The sequence below is a fragment of the Macrotis lagotis genome, chromosome 1, assembly GCF_037893015.1.
Source record: "Macrotis lagotis isolate mMagLag1 chromosome 1, bilby.v1.9.chrom.fasta, whole genome shotgun sequence".
Classification (NCBI taxonomy): domain Eukaryota; kingdom Metazoa; phylum Chordata; class Mammalia; order Peramelemorphia; family Peramelidae; genus Macrotis; species Macrotis lagotis.
In genome coordinates, this window is record NC_133658.1 from 446,688,808 (window position 1) to 446,706,797 (window position 17,990).

Below are 17,990 nucleotides of genomic sequence, written 5' to 3' on the forward strand. Positions count from 1 at the left end.
ATGAACACTATGTTCGCTTTTTAAAAAAATTTCACTTATGTTTTTCCTTCCTATCCCATGGTTTTTCTTTCTTTTCCCTTAGACTTAATTCCTCATATAGAAAAGAATTAATATATAAATATGTTAAACAAAAATGTACATGTGCAATGTTCACTAGATTGTTCACCACTGAAGGGATGGTGGAAAAAAATTGTGTGAGTTATAAATATATGGATGAATGTTGAAAATTTTCATAATATGTAACTGGAAAAATAAAATATCCATTAAAAATAAGCACAAGGAATCTAATTTTGGACTGAATATAGAGCAAGAATAGAGATATATACCAGAACATTCCAGTTAGATACCCTCACCATCATTTATATTTGAAAAGAAGGGAGGGGGAGATAGGGAAAGAAATACTGTGAGGAGATATTATGGAGAGAAAAACACAATTAACAATCACGTCTCATCATAACTATGAATATTAATGAGTTAAACTTATCCATAAAATAGAAGGTAGCAAAATAACTAAGAGATCAGAATGTTAAAATGTGCCATTTAAAAGTAAGAACTTGAAACATAAAAATTCTAAGAAAGTTAAAAAAATGTGAAGATGAATTCATTAAAAAGGGTAGAAGCATTGTACAAGACAAGACTACAGTAAAAAATAAGCACATGAAAAGTGATAAGAGACTATTTTATGCTGAAAGGCATCATAGATAATCAAATAATACTTAACTAAATTATTTAACTAAAATACTTAACTAAAATTAATAATTGCTAAAAGTTAATAGCATCTAAATAATTAAAGAAAAAACTAGAATAGTTGGTTACATCAATGTACACCCATTTATATATAATTAAATGCTAAATAAGAATCATGTTAAAGATTTCAATGGAATTTTAAGAACATTAGATATAATAAAGATCTGGTCATTACTCAGTGGGAATAGAAAGAATATACATATTCTCAACTTTCTATGGTGCAGTTAGAAATTTTTACCATTATATGAAAACCCATAAAAATTGCAGAAAAAAGAAATATCAAACATACATTTTAATGATGATAATACAGTAAAATCAAAAGTAAATGGCATTTGAAGAAAGGGTTGAAAACTAATTTGAGAATGACAGTGTAATTCGAATATATAAGTACAAGAAAAAATTCCAGAGAAATACTAAAATTTCATTAAAGAAAACTATAAAACTATACAATTAAACTACTGAGATATAGTTATTAAAAGACTATTTACAACTCTAAGCAAATATCAAGATAAGAGAAAGAACAAATCAAACCATTGAAAATGCAAGTGGAAAAAACTTGAGGAGTAATAAATGAAAAAGAATAAAAATTTACAAAACCAAAGAATAGATACAATTCTTAAAAATTCAACTGAGTTAAATAAAATTGAGTCTTTTTAATGGGCTAATAATTAGTTTATTTGGTCAAGAAAAGACAGAGAAACCAACTTATCAAAGTCATAAAGGCAAAAAAGGAGAAATCACAATAAAATTAAAAATAAAGGAAATTTTTCAAAGTTATTTTTCACAATTTTATGCCAACCAAACAGATAATGTCATCAAAGGAGTGAATGTTTACAATAAGTCTAAAACTTTCAGATTTACAAACAAAAGAACAGATAATTTAAAACACGCAATCTCAGCAAAGAAATTGGCTGGAAAATTGAAGTCTAAATTCCTTAAGGGAAGCAGCAGGCAAGGAGAATCAAGACTATGTCAATTTAAAAGAAAATGTGATTAAACTTTTAGAGAATAACTAACTCCATTATTGCATAAATTGTTTTCTTAAAAACTGGGGAAAACACCCTAGCAAACTCCTTTTATGAGACAAAATAAGTCAAAACAAAGGGGAGAAAGAACAAGAGACTAATATTTCTAAATGAATATCAATCCAAAAATATTTAAGATTATCTTAAAAAACAGATCACAGGGGCAGCTAGGTGGTGTAGTGGATAGAGCACCAGCCCTGAAGTCAGGAGTACTTGAGTTCAAATCCAACCTCAGACACTTAATAATTACCTAGCTGTGTGGCCTTGGGTAAGTCACTTTAGCTCATCGTCTTGCAAAAAACCAAACAGACAGAACTAGATATTACACACACACACACACACACACACACACAGTCTCACCAGGTTATATTTATGTCAACAACACAGGGTAAATTAAACATTTGGAAAACAGAAAATACAGCAAACCATATTAATAGGAAAACCCTTAAAATTATTAAAATACATATATTAAAAATTTGGACAAAATATGATACTAATTAATGTTACAAATATTGAAAACATAGGAATAAATGGGCTTTTTTAAATATAGTACTATAATAATATGGTTATCAAAGAAAAAACATATAGGCTTGAACTATTTCCAATAAGTTCAGAGATGAATCAGGCTGACCACTGTCACTATTATTTTTTGATATTGTTCTTAAAATACTATCTATTGCTATCAACATGAAGAAATTGAGGTAAAAGATATTGAGAAATCAAATTGTTTCTTCTTGCAATAATAATTTGCTTAGAGAATGATATTCAAAATTTCTTAACACTAAATAAGCAATAGAATATATAAAATAAATCCCCAAATCATTAACTTTTCTTTGAAATACAATGAAAACTTAGCAAGAAGATAATGGAAAAAGAAATTCCAATCAAAATAGCTACAGGACATAACATATCTGAATTCAACTAAAAAGAACTTTTTACAGAAATTGAAGAAGACTAAAATGACTGAGGAAATATTAATGGTTAAATATTGGGACTCAAGTTCAACAATATAAAAATGATAATACCTAAATTCACTTAAAATGTTAGTGCCAAACTATGACAAAATCTCATGGTAAACTAGAAAGCAGTATGTGCATAATCAGGCTAAGACCAGCATTCCATATATTATACCTCAATATCTCTAAATGTTTACATGACCTTATTATGGATAGTAAAAATAATATCATAAACAATTAAAAGAAAAGAAGATGATACCTTCTTCAACTAGAGTTCTAGACCAAACAAGAGATCAAGATGATCCCAAAAGATAAAATGGAAACACTTTTACACAAAGAAAAAGTATTAAAGGGTGGAATCTTTGAAGGAAATAACTGTTCAACTCCTGATTTTTAATATATATGACAAATGGGTGAGAAAATACCTATTTTTCATCAAATTGTCAAGACATTTTCAGGCTATACCTTTATATATGTATATATGTACATATACACATATATGCTATTAACCATTTGAGAAATTATTCAAATTACTAATAGTGAAAGAAGCACAAATTTAACAACTCTGAGATTCCATATGTATCAGTAAATTAATTGATTGGCAAATTAATTTCATCAGTTTGGCAAGAAGGATAAACGAAGATAAGTAACTTATTGTGATAGCTGTATGAATATGGGTATATTGATTAACTGCTGACAGAGCTGTAAATTGGTCAAACTAGTGTGGAAAGCAATTTGAAGTTAAAACCCCCTCCCCCACAAAAAAAAGCTAAATTGAACAAATCTTTTGAATCAGAGATACCACTACCTCTAAGAAGTCAAAGTAAGAGGAAAGGGACTCACATATACAAACATTTATAGTAGCATTTTTTATTATAACAAAGAACAGAAAACAAGGAATACTTATCAATTGGGGATTAATTGAACAAATTTTCATATATGAATGGTGAAAGAGACATTTAAAGAATACTAGAAGATTTTCATGAACGAATATAAAATTGTGACCAAAAGCAGAAGAAAATTTTATACAATGATTAAAATAATAGAAAAGAGCACAATTTTAAAATCTTAAAAGTACTCTGCTAAATGCAATGATCAAAATACTGATGAGAATTTGCATGTTTCTCATCTCTTAGCAGAGATTATGAATTACAAATAATAGAAGGAGATATATAATTTTTGACTGTGTAAATGTGCCAATTGTGTTGTTGATTACTATTGTATTGCCAACTATATTTATTTCTTACTAGGTAGGATTTTTCATAGGGTTGAAGTAAAGGTGGGTAATAATAATAAAATAATAATAATAAATAATAAAAAATTAACAGTGTCAGTGAAATATAATTTACTCAGAAGAGAACAGATAGAATGTCAGAAGGGACATACAGTAATTAGTAGGGTAGCTTTGTTATTAACAAGTTAAATTTTGCATAAATTTTAAAAATATAACTGTACACAACAAAGTTCAGTTTCATGTACAATCCCTATTTCCCTTGTATAACAAAACTGTCATTTTTTAAGTTCATAAAAAGGAAATCTTAATTTATGAAACAAAATGAACAATGGCATTAGATAAACTATATTTGTCAGATCCCTGTTGCAAAAAAAATCACTTAAATTTGAAAATTAGACACTAAAATATTTTTCCTCCTCACTTAATGAAAATTGTGCAAGGTAACCATGATTCCTACAGTATTGTCAAATATATAGGGGTCTTCTTATTTCATGGTTTTCTTATTTCTTTAGTAAGGTCTGTCTTGTGGAAATAGGTGATGACAGCAGAACTATTTTGTATTATTTTAGCAGTCACTAGCCTTACTAACATTTTTCACCACTCCCACTTGTTGACATTATATCATGGCAAAATTTCAACAGAAATCCACTATGAGCTACACACTAACTGGGAAATGTCAACATGTAAAGCCATGTCTAGAATTAACCTGTCTTTAACAAGGGCAAATTTCCACACCCTTCTTTCACTTTCAAACTTAATTATACCAACAAGGAGTTGGAGGGTGGGGAACAGAGACAACTCTATAATTAAAAAGAAAGACAATAACACAACATTCATCATGAGCATTTTGCCAAGTCAAAGAAAATAGTACTGTTGATCTTTTCAAGGAGCAAACCCTTATAATTAAAAATCATATGGGCATCCAATTGGGAGCAACAATGCCTTTAGAGTGAAAAGATCCTATCTTTTGTTGTGCGTGTCATGTCCATTTCTCTGAACCAGCGGAACTGAAGAAAGCATTGAGATTCCTGTTCTGACATCATCACAATCTTAGGGATTTTCCTAGGGAGTACTATCTCAATTATCCTCTAAAAGGAAGAGGTCAGTTTTCAGTCCAATGTAAACTCAGATATAGTAGGTTCTCTCAAAGTAGATATATATCTTGTTATTAACAAGTGATCAAGCACAACAGATCTAAACAAAAGTGACTCTAATGATCTGCAATGCTGCATAGCAATACCAATGTAATTAGAGCAGAAACTCTAAAACATTTTTCAGAGTCAAATGGGTCTGAATAATATACTTGAGACCGTGCTATTTCACCACTTCATACTATTTTCTCAACAGAAGAGTGCCAGTGGTATCCTAAATCTCTCTGACCTGTGAAAAAATTATTAGATAGACATACATAATCATTTTATGTAACATAAGGTAGTATTAAAGGTAGTATTCTACCTGATGAAAAGTAGCTAAGATATAACAAAAGTTAAATAATGAAAGTTTCAAAATTAAAAAAAAAGATGTAATAAAAGGGCAGGAAGAGGTTTTAGTATGATGATCATCCATTTCCTTGTCTGTAAAGTAGGGATAATCCCATTAGTATTGCCTTCTTCACAGAGTTATAAGAAAGATACTCCAAAAACCATGTGAGTTTTTATTACTATAAAATGTCATTCAAGTGTACTTGAACCTCAGAATTGTGTGCAAACTGTATCAAAAGAAGAGACATTTCATGAAGCATTTAAGAGACACGCAAATATTAAAACAGCAACATTAGTAATAAAGACAGGGTCAACTTTAACATTTTCCAATGAGGATTCTGGAGTATTTATTTTCTAAATCCTTTATATTCTCAATAAACTAAAGCAAAACCAAATGAAGCTCTTATACCATCATGTACAGTGCAAAGATATGTTTTTATTCTACCCTATGCCATTAGGATAGAGATCAATTAAATTTATACTTAAGTACTGCACTAGAGTGTAATGACTCTGAAAACAAATGTAACCTACTCATGCAAGGACTCCATACTGTTTTTTGTCACTGTTACCCAACAATACATAGGAATGTTTACCAGAATAGGCAAACATAAAAGACAAAAAAACCAAGCAAAACAAAAAAAAACCCATTTCATTCCTAAGGTCAGACTAGATAAAATAGGATGAAATTGAGTATATACAAAAATCTTAAGAGGGGAAAAATGGAAAAAACTGAGATCATTTAAAATCTCCACTTTATTCAAATTCCAGGATTTATACCTAATAATGAAACTGAGAATAACAATAACAAAAAACCTCATATAGCTCAAATATTTTAAAGAGATATGCATACTTAATATATATATTTAATGTGAAATTCCAAACAACACTTTTTTGAGTGATGGCATGGATCCAACAGAAGACAAATTATACAAAAACAGAATAATTCAAAAATGTTGATAGCTATTATAACCAAGTTTGATCAGTTTTTGACAGAAAACATAAAAACATTTCACAATCTGCCTAGAGAAGTGCAGATGGCAGATGATAACATGTTAAGTACTTTCAGAGGAAAGGTAGAGCTATCAAGCAATAACTTGTATATACAGGTGTCATACAGCAGGAAAGGCATTGAAAGATTAAATCAATTTCTACAATAACTGTCAAACATAACAGAACATTTAAATGCTATAATGCCCATTTAAAAGCAATAATAAGAAACACGCAAAAAGGAATCTGGAAAAATTTTAACAAGTATATCAGAAATTCTAGATTCAGTTGATCAGTAATTGAAAGCAAAATAAAAAAATTAGGGGAGTAAAAGAAGCAAAATAAAATAAAATAAATAATCCACTATGAATAAAAATTTTACTCCACAGACTTGGAAAATAAAGAAACAGAAGTCAGAGAGAACCACTGCATAAGGAAGATGTGGCAAATTTTTGATCAGCTGTACAAAAAGACTACCACAAAGAAAATGCAAAGCAGATATAAAAAGAAACATAAATAGCACAATAATTATATTATAGAGGGAACTAAAACTCTTATTCTCTACAAAACTGGGAAGTAGTAGGACTAGATGAGTAACAGTAGCATATGAATTACTAGGAAAGAACTTTACCAGGATGTTTTCAGAGGTAAGCCGGATCTCATCTTTCTTTAACCAGACTGGTGAGTGTGGCTTCCAACTTCCAGAACATTTTCTTTCCCCAATAGATTTAGTATTTCATTCACAGTCTTTCTACCCTTCCCAACTCCTGACCTCATACTTCAATATGCATATTGATACTCAAATACCCTAACCTCCCAATCTACTTCATTCATTTCAGATAACATTTCTCTACTCCTTATCTACACTACCCTCCCTACCTATCTGAATTCTGACCTAATCAATCATTCAACTGACAAAGCTTTAATCCTATCACTGATTTCTAAATTGCCAAATCAAAGAGTCTTACCTCAGGCATCATCCTACTTGACCTATCTGCAACATTTAGCACTATTGATCACTCTCTTTTCTTTGATACTCTGCTCTTTAAGATCTAACCACAGTGTTTTCTCCTGGTTCTGACCTGACTGACCACTCTAAGTCTCCTAGTTGTTTCTTTTTCAAGTGTTATCTGGTAACACTTGCTAACTATGAAACTCCCCCAAGACCCTGTTCTGTAATTCTCTTCTTCTTGTTTCATTTGATGATCTTGTCAGCTCTATGGATTTCATTATTGTCTCTCTGCAAATGATTTCCCCAAGATTCAATCCAACTATCCAACTATCTTGAGCTACCAAAACTTAGACATCTTGATATCCTAGAGGCAACTCAAACTAAATATGCCTAAAACATAACTTAGTAACTTTTTTTTAAGTTTTTTGCAAGTCAAATGGGATTAAGTGGCTTGCCCAAGGCCACACAGCTAGATAATTAAGTGTCTGAGACTGGATTTGAAGCCAGGTACTCCTGACTCCTGGGCTGGTGCTTTATATCCACTGTGCCACCTAGCCGCCCCTCTTAGTAACTTTCTATCACAATGCTCACATCTATCCAACCTTTCTATTACTATAAAGGACATTATGATATTCCCATTCACCCAGGCTTAAAACTAAAGTGTTGGGTAGCTAGGAGGCGCAGTGGATAGAGCACCAGCCCCGGAGTCAGGAGTACCTGAGTTCAAATCTGACCTCAGACACTTAATAATTACCTAGCTGTGTGGCCCTGGGCAAGCCATTTGTCTTGCAAAAATCTAAAAAAAAACCAAAAAACTGAAGTGTTATCTTCAATTCACTCTCATATATATGATCAAACTTTTGTCAAATCATGTTGTCTTTACCTTGTCAATATCTCTCATGTGCTTTCTCTCCTCTAACATGCTAGTGCAAGCCCTCAACACTGCACAAGTGAATAATAAACTTCTGGTTGCCTTTTGTACTTCAATGGCCACTCCTTTCCATCCTCTAGTCAGCTATCAAATGATATAATCATGTTACCACTACTCTCCATTCAATAAACTCCAGTGTTTCTACATAGTTTCCTGAATCAATAAAAATCCCTTTGCTTTTTAAAATTCTTCTTATCTTGTCCCTTCTCCTTCTTTTCAGTTTACTTACATCCTATACCAACTCAGCATATGCTATCAGTTAACTGATATTCTTGTTATACCTTGCATAAAATACTCAACATTTCAATGCTGTGGATTTTAAATGACTGTCTCTGATGCTTGGAGTGTTCTTCCTTCTCACTTCTGCTTCTTTGAGTAATTCATTTCCTTTAAATCCTTCCTAAAATCTTACCTCCTGCAAAAAAAGCCTTTCCTGATACTCTCTAAAGTAATTAGATTATGTCCAATTTGTTTTATATATATATATATATATATATATATGTACATATATATACATATATATTTATATATTATATATATACTATACATATTAATAATATCCACACATCTTATCTGTGCATAGTTTTGCATATTGTCTACTACCATCACATTGTGCTCCCTGAGAGCAAAGCTGTGGGTTTTGTTTGTTTTCCCTTTCTAGCTTCTGCTTCAAGGCTCAGTTACAGTTTCTAGTACACAGTCCATGCATAATAAATATTTAATGACTTGACTTTATAGAGAGGCCCTTATATATCTTCTGAGCTCTACTTGTTACATCATTAATTACCTTTGAACATCTCAAACTGCACTAGAGGAGCTTATGATTTAATTGTGTAGGAGTCAAAATATAAAAGGAAGTCAAAAAAAGAGATGATGGGAAAAGGTAGCAGATAGTAGAATAAAATGAAGGAATGCAGCTGGTGGGAAATAACTAGACTTTAAGTCTTCTTTAAATGGAGTCTTCTTTAAAAATCTTTGGAGAATTTTTTTACCATTTCTCTCTAATCCTTGAAATTGGAAATACTAACCCCTCATACTTAAAGTGCTTCAGTGCATAAGGGATCATCACTAAAGCAAGCAAGCTATTATAAAGCACAAAATAGACCTATGAATCTTTCTAGTATGAAGCAGTACTATGCCATAAAAAAGCTGGAAAGGGATCTCACCTGACTGGCAAAATTTTGTATGGTTTTTGGTCAATGATATTTTTAAGTCCAAGTTATAAAACAATGTATTTCTGATCAATATAGGGCAATTATTTGAAATAACTTTATTCAGATTATAAGAAATAAGAACAGAAATTAAGGGATTAGTAAAAATCTAGAAGGAAATTTGAGGAATCTGATTACAGTTATTAGAAACCCTAGACAAGTAATTTACAGGTGAGAAATTTGGTGAAAATAATGCCAAGGTACTTAATGATTTTGAAAAAGTAATGGGCATACCTAGAATAGAATTTCAAAAAGCCCATTTTGAGCCTGGTGACACAAATCTGATAAAATCAGAATAGAGCCTGGTTTAAAATAATTTGCCATGTTTGAAGTATCATGAATGATTATATTTTCTCACAATAAATGACAGGGAGCATAAAAATAAACCCCCTAGTACCTCAGATATTAGTGTGATCTCAGAAGCACTTCAGGTTCAGGAATATGCAAATTTCAACAATCCTAAGAATTCTGATCTAAGGTAAAATATGATTGCTGCTTTCCTGGTATGAGTTTTGGACATTTCTGTTCCTGATTTGAATCTGAGCAGCATAGTTATAGATTTACTCCTGAATCCCCAGAATTTGATTGCTGACCCCACCCCTGTCAATTAGCAGAAGACAATCAGTTAATAAGCATTTATTTATTGATTACATAACAAGCACTGACCTAAGGACTGGGGTTTTGTAGAAAGGGAAAGACATAGTGAGATCTTTCAAATAGTATGGTAGAGAAATTGTGTGGTTAGACCTGGAATATTAGAAAAAATCATTTTGGTGGCTGTATAAAGAATGGACTGATGTGAAGAGAAGTTTGAAGCTTGAAGACCAAATCTGAAGCTACTGCAATAGTCTAGAAGAGAGAAGGTAAGAGCTTGAATAGTGGTATTGCTATGTAAATGAAGAAGTGATGAAAATGAAAAATATTGCAGAACTATAAACAAAAGAATTCAACAACTCCCTGGATATTTGAGATGAATGAGAATAAAGAGTAGAGTATGATTTAGTTGTCAACCAAAAGGCCTAGAAGGACAATAGTGCCATATAAATAAGGAGGTTGGGGAGATAAATAGGTTTTCAGAAAAAAGATAAAAACTTCTGGCTTGATTTCTACATGGATAGATTTCCATGTCTATAATATATGACTAAGAAATAATGTCAAGAATAAATAGCATGAAGTTGCACTTTGTCACTGAAAGTATAAATCCATCACAGTTCATTTAATTTATTACCATTCCTTGATTACAATTTAGTACAGATAAGAAATTAACAGGGTATTTGAACCCAAATAAATCCCTTTTCTGATACTTATTGCCTCTGTGATCTTGTACAATTTATTCAACCTCTCTGATTTGGATAATTAATTTAACCTCCCTGAATCTGCTTCCTCATCAGTAAAATTGTTATTGAACTAGAGGGCCTCTAAGCTCCCTTTATATGTCTATCTATGTCTATAATACTGTGATTTCATGATTTCACTACTCTGAGTAATTTAATTCTCTTTGAAACTGCTTTGCTCCATTTTAGTTTAATCCCTAATCAAAAAAATCTCGAACTAAGTATTAATAGTCTTTGAAAGGCATCTAAATATGTAAATGGTTGCACAAAATAATGAAAAGCAAAATGACCAGTACCAAGAGAACATACAACAACAAAATTGTTTTAAGAACAACTCAGAGTAAATAAGTCATTTTAGATATTTTAACTATCTAAACTGACTACAATGTATATATGACACTATCTGCATCCAGAGGAAGAAATACTAAATAGAAATGTGTATTAAAAATGATTACATATTTGTATATATACACACACATATGTATATATTTGTGTCTAATGATGATCATCTCGGGGGGGGGAAGAAGGAAAGAAAATGTAAAAAAATAAATTTACATGATAATCTTATATATTTGAAAGAAATAGCAAATTATGATAATAGATTTATGGTGTGTGTGTGTGTATGTGTGTGTGTGTGTATGATTTTTATCATATTATGCTATGGAAATGCTTGTTTTATTCCATAATTTAAAAACAAACTAAATTTTAAAAAAAGACATCTGATCAAGTATAATTATAACAGATGCAAGATTTCAGCTTGCTGTGGGATTTAACTACACTTTCTGGTTTTAATACTTGTGTAAAAAGACCAAGTTAATTGGAATTATTGGCTACTGAAGCAAATAGAAAGAGCAGAATTTTTATTTGAACAAACTGAAAGATAGCCACATGAAGGAGGGAAGGAGAATGCATGGCTTCCATCTCTGACCAGCTCACATTCAGCTCCTTCTATTCTTTTTTTTTTCAGGTTTTTGTAAGGCAAATGAAGCAAATGAGGTTAAGTGGCTTGCCCAAGGCCACACAGCTAGGTAATTATTAAGTGTCTGAGGCCAGATTTGAACTCGGGTACTCCTGACTCCAGGGCTGGTGCTCTATTCACTGCGCCACCTAGCCGCCCCTCCTCCTATTCTTTCAGTGTAGGAAGACATTGACAGATTTCCATTATTCTGAGGACATTGGACACCCATCTAGCACCCAGAACAGCAACAACTCCCAACTTCTCTTGCTGTTCTGGTGGTCTTCCAGGTCAGCTGACAGTAGCATCGCTCTAGGGGGTTATAGAAACAACCATGCATAAAGGAAATTTCTTGAGCAGCCCACAAATAAGGAAAAAGTTTCACAAATGGAGCTTTGAGTTACCATGCTTCCCACATGTGCTCATCAAGCTTAAGCCTATTTTCCCTATATACTTTAAGAAGAGTTTATCACAAATTTTTGAGGTAATACTTTGTGACACCTTAATAAAGTACTCCTTCCTACAGGCTGTTTAATGATGGATGACTAAATGATTCGAAATTGATAATCTTATCAAGATAGAACACAGGGGCTTGAACCAATGATATAAAATAAGTATTCTTATACTAGAGTACATAGGCTTCCAAGAGAACTATGAATACATTTCAGAGGGTCCATGAACTTGGATGGGCAAAGAATTGCATCATTATTTTCACTAATTGTTAACTGAAATTGTGTTTCTTTCTATCATGAATAAAGGCAACAAAACATTGTTCTGAGAAGGGGCTCCTAGATTTCACCAAACTGTCAAAATGGTTTATGACACTGTGGTTAAGAAGCCCTCAATTAGAGAATTGCCCTCAAGGGCAAATATTATTCTAACAATTAGAGTTGTTCAAAAATGGACAGTGTCTTAAGAGATAGTGATTTATCCCTCCTTAGAGATCTTCAAGCAAAGACTTAAAGAAAGGAAATTTATTAAGTGTCTGAGTCAAGACATTTAAATAAGGAAATTATAAATATGGTGTGCCACCTAACTGCCTCTGATAAATAACTACTTGTTAAGTACATTCATATTTATAGTTTTGTATGGGTTGCATTAGGTGGCCATTGCATTTCAACTCTCAAAATCTGTGATTCTAGAACTCATTAATTAGGAGGGGAAAAGGATATTTTTATTTGTACAACAAACAAGAGAATAAAAATATAAAACAATATTTGCAGTATTACTTATTAGTCCAAAAACATTTCTCTAACAATTCTATTGAAAAATATTTATAATAAATAACAATAATAATAATGATAATTCAATGTCCACAGATTAGCTTGCATTAGCTTGCTTAAAATAATCATTTTATCTATCTCTGCAATGGCTCAATACACACCCAAAATAAAGAAAAATAGCATGTTAGTCAAGGACTATTTCTATCAGAACTTTGTGGAACAAGATACAATAAAATTTAGCATGTTTACATATGTATAAGTGAAATATAAATTATAAGATTAAAAAAGTAGAAGAGGAATATATCAGATACAGGAAAATTCAATTTCATCTAAGTATAACTAAAGTGAATATTATCATAATACCTTTTGAATGATATATATTGACTGCATTGTCCAACATCAATGATGCAACATTCAACAAGTATTTGAGTTTTAGATTTTACAATGTGCTTCCATAATAGAAACATTTTAAAGTAGATAATGTGATTGTTATAATCACCATTAACAGAGGAGGAAACTGAGTCTCAGAGAGATGAAGTTATTTGTTCAAAATCATACTACTATTAAGTGGAAACATGACTCAAGCACTTCTTCTGGCTTCAAATATAGGGTTCACTCATTATAGTATTTATCCCACCCTTTAAGCACTTATACTAGATTTTTCCCATTAAAGGAAGAGATTCAAGTTGTCAATAATAATATAAAAATTCTTAATCATTTATAATTCTAGAAATGCAATATTTAAATGATTTTGAGGGCTTTCTTTAAAATAATCAGATTGACAAAGATGAAAAAAGAAGAAATGACAACTGTTAAAGAGGATGTAGGAAAACAGGCACATGATGGAAATTTGCATTTCCATTTTATGTGTACCTTTTGTTTCAATTATATCACTACTAGATTGTTGTTATTTAGACAATTTAGTCATGTCTGACTCTTCATGGCACCATTTGGGATTTTATTGGCAAAGATACTGGAGGGGGGTCACCATTTCCTTCTCCAACTCATTTTATAGATGAGGGAAAAAGAAGTTAAGTGACTTGCTCAAGGTCACTTGCCAATTTGCACTCAGGTCTTCCTGAATAAAAGTCCAGTGCTCCAACCACTAAAGCACCTGGCTGCCTCTACCACTACAAGGTCTCCACCTCAAAGAGATCAAAGAAAAAGGAAAATGATCTCTATCTATCTATCATCTACCTATCTATCTATCTATCTATATGTCTATAAATATATATATATATGGATTTTTGCTTGTAGTCAAAAATTTGAAACCAAGAGGATGCCCTTCTATTGAGAAACAGAAAAATATATTAATGTATATGAATATAATGCAATTTTATTGTATCATAAGAAATGATGAAACCAAAAATTTCTGATCAAAGTGGAAAAACAAATTATAAACTCTTATTGAGCAAAATTAGAAGAAATAGAATAATTAATACAATGATAATAACATTACACAGGAAAGACAAATTTCAAAGACTTAGAGAAATGAATCCAAAGAATGGTTTTGAGAAGAAATGTCACTCACTTTCTGATAGGTGATAATCTTAAAAAGCAGAGACAAATATTTTTGGACATGGTCAACATGGAATTTGTCTTGATAGACTATGAAGTCTACCTTTTGGTTTGGTTTATTTTTTCCTCAGTGATTTGGAAGACAATGGGAGAGAGAAATTGATTGGTTTAAAATGTTTGAAAAAACTTTAATATTAAGGACTAATTAACAGTATCACAAATGGAGATTAAAATAAATATCCTAGCTCAATTGATTTTGTAGCCTTCCCAAAAGGAACAAATCCAAAAATTAAAATAAATTTAAAAAAAGAAAAATTAGTAAGACAGAGACATAACTGTATATGAGAGAATAAAATAAATGAAAATTTAAAAAAAATTTTTTGTCAGTTTGGACAGGGATAGGATGAAAGGGGAGAGAGAACAGAATAAATGAAAGTGGGAGGAATAGAGTGGAGGGAAATACAGCTAGTAATAGCAACTGTGAGAAAAATATTGAAGCAACTTCTCTGGTGGACTTATGATAAAGAAGGCAACTCACCCCAGAGACAGAGCCATTGGAATCTGAACATAGACTGAAGTACATTTTTTTCTCTCTCTCACTATTTTTGAGGGGGGGGGAGGATGGGGGGTCTATGTTTACTCTTATAACAAAATTATTGTAATAATATAAAATAACTAAACCAAAAAAATAATTATAAAAAGAGGGAAGGAAGGAAAGTAGGAAGCAAGGAAGGAAGGAAGGAAGGAAGGAAGGAAGGAAGGAAGGAAGGAAGGAGGGAAGGAAGGATGCAAGGAAGGATGCAAGGAAGGATGCAAGGAGGGTGGGATAGAAGCAGGAAAAGAAAGAGGAGAAAAAGAGGGAGGGAAGAAAGGAGAGAGGGGAAAGAGGGAGAAATCAGGGAAAGGGGGAAAGGAAGGAAAGAAGGGAAGAAAGCTAAATCTCTGGTGGCAGTAATTTTTCTGTCAACCAAAAGAGGCTGTTATTTGTCCTTCATTTTTGAAGAAGACCATGACACTGAAGACTCGCAACTACCCACAGGAAGGAGGAAGAGCAGGTTATTTAAGCAAATGCAAGATAGGTTCTAGCTTAGAGATGATATACACTTTATACCGTAGCTTTCCCATAGAACTTTCTTACCCTAAAATCTCCTTTCTTCACATAGAACTTCAAGAACTCTGAAATAAAAATGTTGCTATAAATCATTCTTACTCCTCTGAACCCACAGGTTATTTGTCATTTTTTAAATAAACCTTAAGCTTCTTTTCTTAAAAAAAAAAAAGTTGATTCCTCAAAGTGACTATTCCAAATTTTTTCTTCATTTCTCTTGTCTCCAACCACACCTTTACTCTCAACAATTAAAACAGATGATTTCACCTCTTGCTTCACTTAATTGAATCATCCTTGAAAGGAAGTTCTCAATTCTTCTTCATAATTTCTTAGCATCATCACTCATTTCCTCCTCCTTTTCTCCTGTTTCAGGGGAAGATGTAGCTCCATTTCTTGTAAATGTGATTCCTTTTAGTCCTGCTGCTCTGTAAGAAATTGTGAGCAGTCAAACTTTAGAAAAGCCTGGAAAGGAGAACATTGTACACATTAACAGTAATATTATGAGATGATCAACTATGGTAATGTAGATCCTCTCAGCTTCAGTGATCAAGGACCATCCCAAGAGACCTGTTGTGGAAAATGCCATCCACATCTAGAGTAAAAATTATGGAGTCTGAATGCAGAGCAAAGCATATTATACTTACTTTTTAAAACTTCTTTTAAGTTATTTTCTTTCTTTCTCATAGTTTCTCCCTTCCCTTAATTCTAATTCTTCTTTCACAACATGACTAATATGGAAGTATATTAAATATGATTGAACATGTACAATCTGTATCTGATTGTTTGCCATCATGGAGAGAGAAGAGAGAAGGGAGGGTGGTAAAAATGTGGAACTCAAAAGTTTGCAAAAGGATGATGCTGAAAACTCGCCTTGCATGTAACTGGAAAAAAATTATATAAATTAAAATTTAAAAAAAATTGTCAGATCCAAAGTCTACTTGATCCAGGTGATAGATGGGAAGGAAAGATTTCAATCCCAAAAGGCAATAGATGAACCAAAATTCTTAATTTCTTTAATAGATTCTTACAATTGTATCATCTATGATTTTAACATCAGAGTCAGATCTTATGCCATTAACAAACTAAGGTCTGGATAAAGAATGTTCATTTCTTCAAGTTATTATTTTATAAAATTTTAAAGTGAGAAAAAACAAAAAAATGCACCAGAAAGAAATTTGTGGGGGGGAGGGAAATTTGTCTTCCATAATTATGCATACCTATGCCCAACTATACACATGTGACCATGATGATTTATATTAAATAAGCCTTATATTTTCCCATTTTTATTCACAAGCCAAAAAACAAGAAAAACAGCAGAAACTAAAACTTTGTCACACATTTTTGCTACCTTTTAAAAATAACTAATGAAAAACACACAAAACAAGCAAACTACCTTTCCCTACCCCGAGCAAGTTAAAGCTATAAAAGAAAAGCTTAAAAAAGACCTTTTAAGTATAAGACACATAAATTTCTTTCTTTTTGTTTTTTTATGAAGAGGTTTATATGATCATTTGTACCACCTGAGTCCAGCTACATACACAGAAAACTTTTTTTTTCTTTCCACTACAGTCAAACATATTTATCTTAAAAACAAAAAAGGTGAATCTCTTCACCCATAGCCTCCAATTTTAAACTATCCTCCAAATCCCTGTCAACTGAAATTCCTTTAACAGGTCCCCTGGGCCCTGAAACACAAAACTCTAGATTTATTTCATTGTGAGAATAAAAACATGGAGCTAAACTTTAAATACTCCCATATTTTCTTCTAAAATCGTTGAGTATCAGAGTACAGTTTGCTGTGACATATGTTCCTGTGTTTGAAAATTGTTTAATTTTGCAGTCACTCTCTAAGGTATGAATTTGGGGGGAATTACCCTAAGACCTGAGTCCAATGAATTTTTGAAACACCAAATGACTGAAAATTTCTACATGGTAATAATACTTGTTTTTAAGAATGGTAGCAAAGTGAAAATGGAATAACTTATTCCTGATGGTCAGCCTCTCTTATTTCAGGTTTTTTATAACAAAAAAGTAATTTTTTTCTATCATCTTTATCCTTCAATGAGGTGATAAAATCTTGTCTTCCTAATGGCAACATATATTGTTTCCCCCACCTCTTGATGATCCAGTTCAACTGAATGCTATTCCCCTACTCTTGTCCACTTGTTTCACCCTTTCACACTTTTTCACACTAGGTTACTCCCATCAACCACTTTATTTGCTTCTGTGCTGCTGATTGGAATTGGAATACATCACAAAAGTGTGCTAATTGGGTCCAATATAAATTTTTCCTATTTAATCTTAACTGAAACCTCATTGCAGCAAAGA

The 17,990-nt window shown here is 31.9% G+C and overlaps 1 protein-coding gene across 6 annotated transcripts in view; it reads right to left on the bottom strand.

The window, feature by feature from the left end:
• SLC25A21 (solute carrier family 25 member 21) overlaps window positions 1-17,990 on the bottom strand; it is a 918,698-nt gene that overhangs the window by 496,593 nt on the left and 404,115 nt on the right. For 4 of the 6 annotated variants that reach the window (XM_074213397.1, XM_074213400.1, XM_074213398.1 and 1 more), the window contains one exon: window positions 15,930-16,087. The exons of the other annotated variants lie outside the window; for them this stretch is intronic. In XM_074213397.1, coding sequence (XP_074069498.1) covers window positions 15,930-15,954 — 25 coding nt within the window. In that variant the 5' untranslated portion in view covers window positions 15,955-16,087. The remainder of the gene's footprint in view (window positions 1-15,929; window positions 16,088-17,990) is intronic. 6 annotated transcript variants of the gene reach the window in all.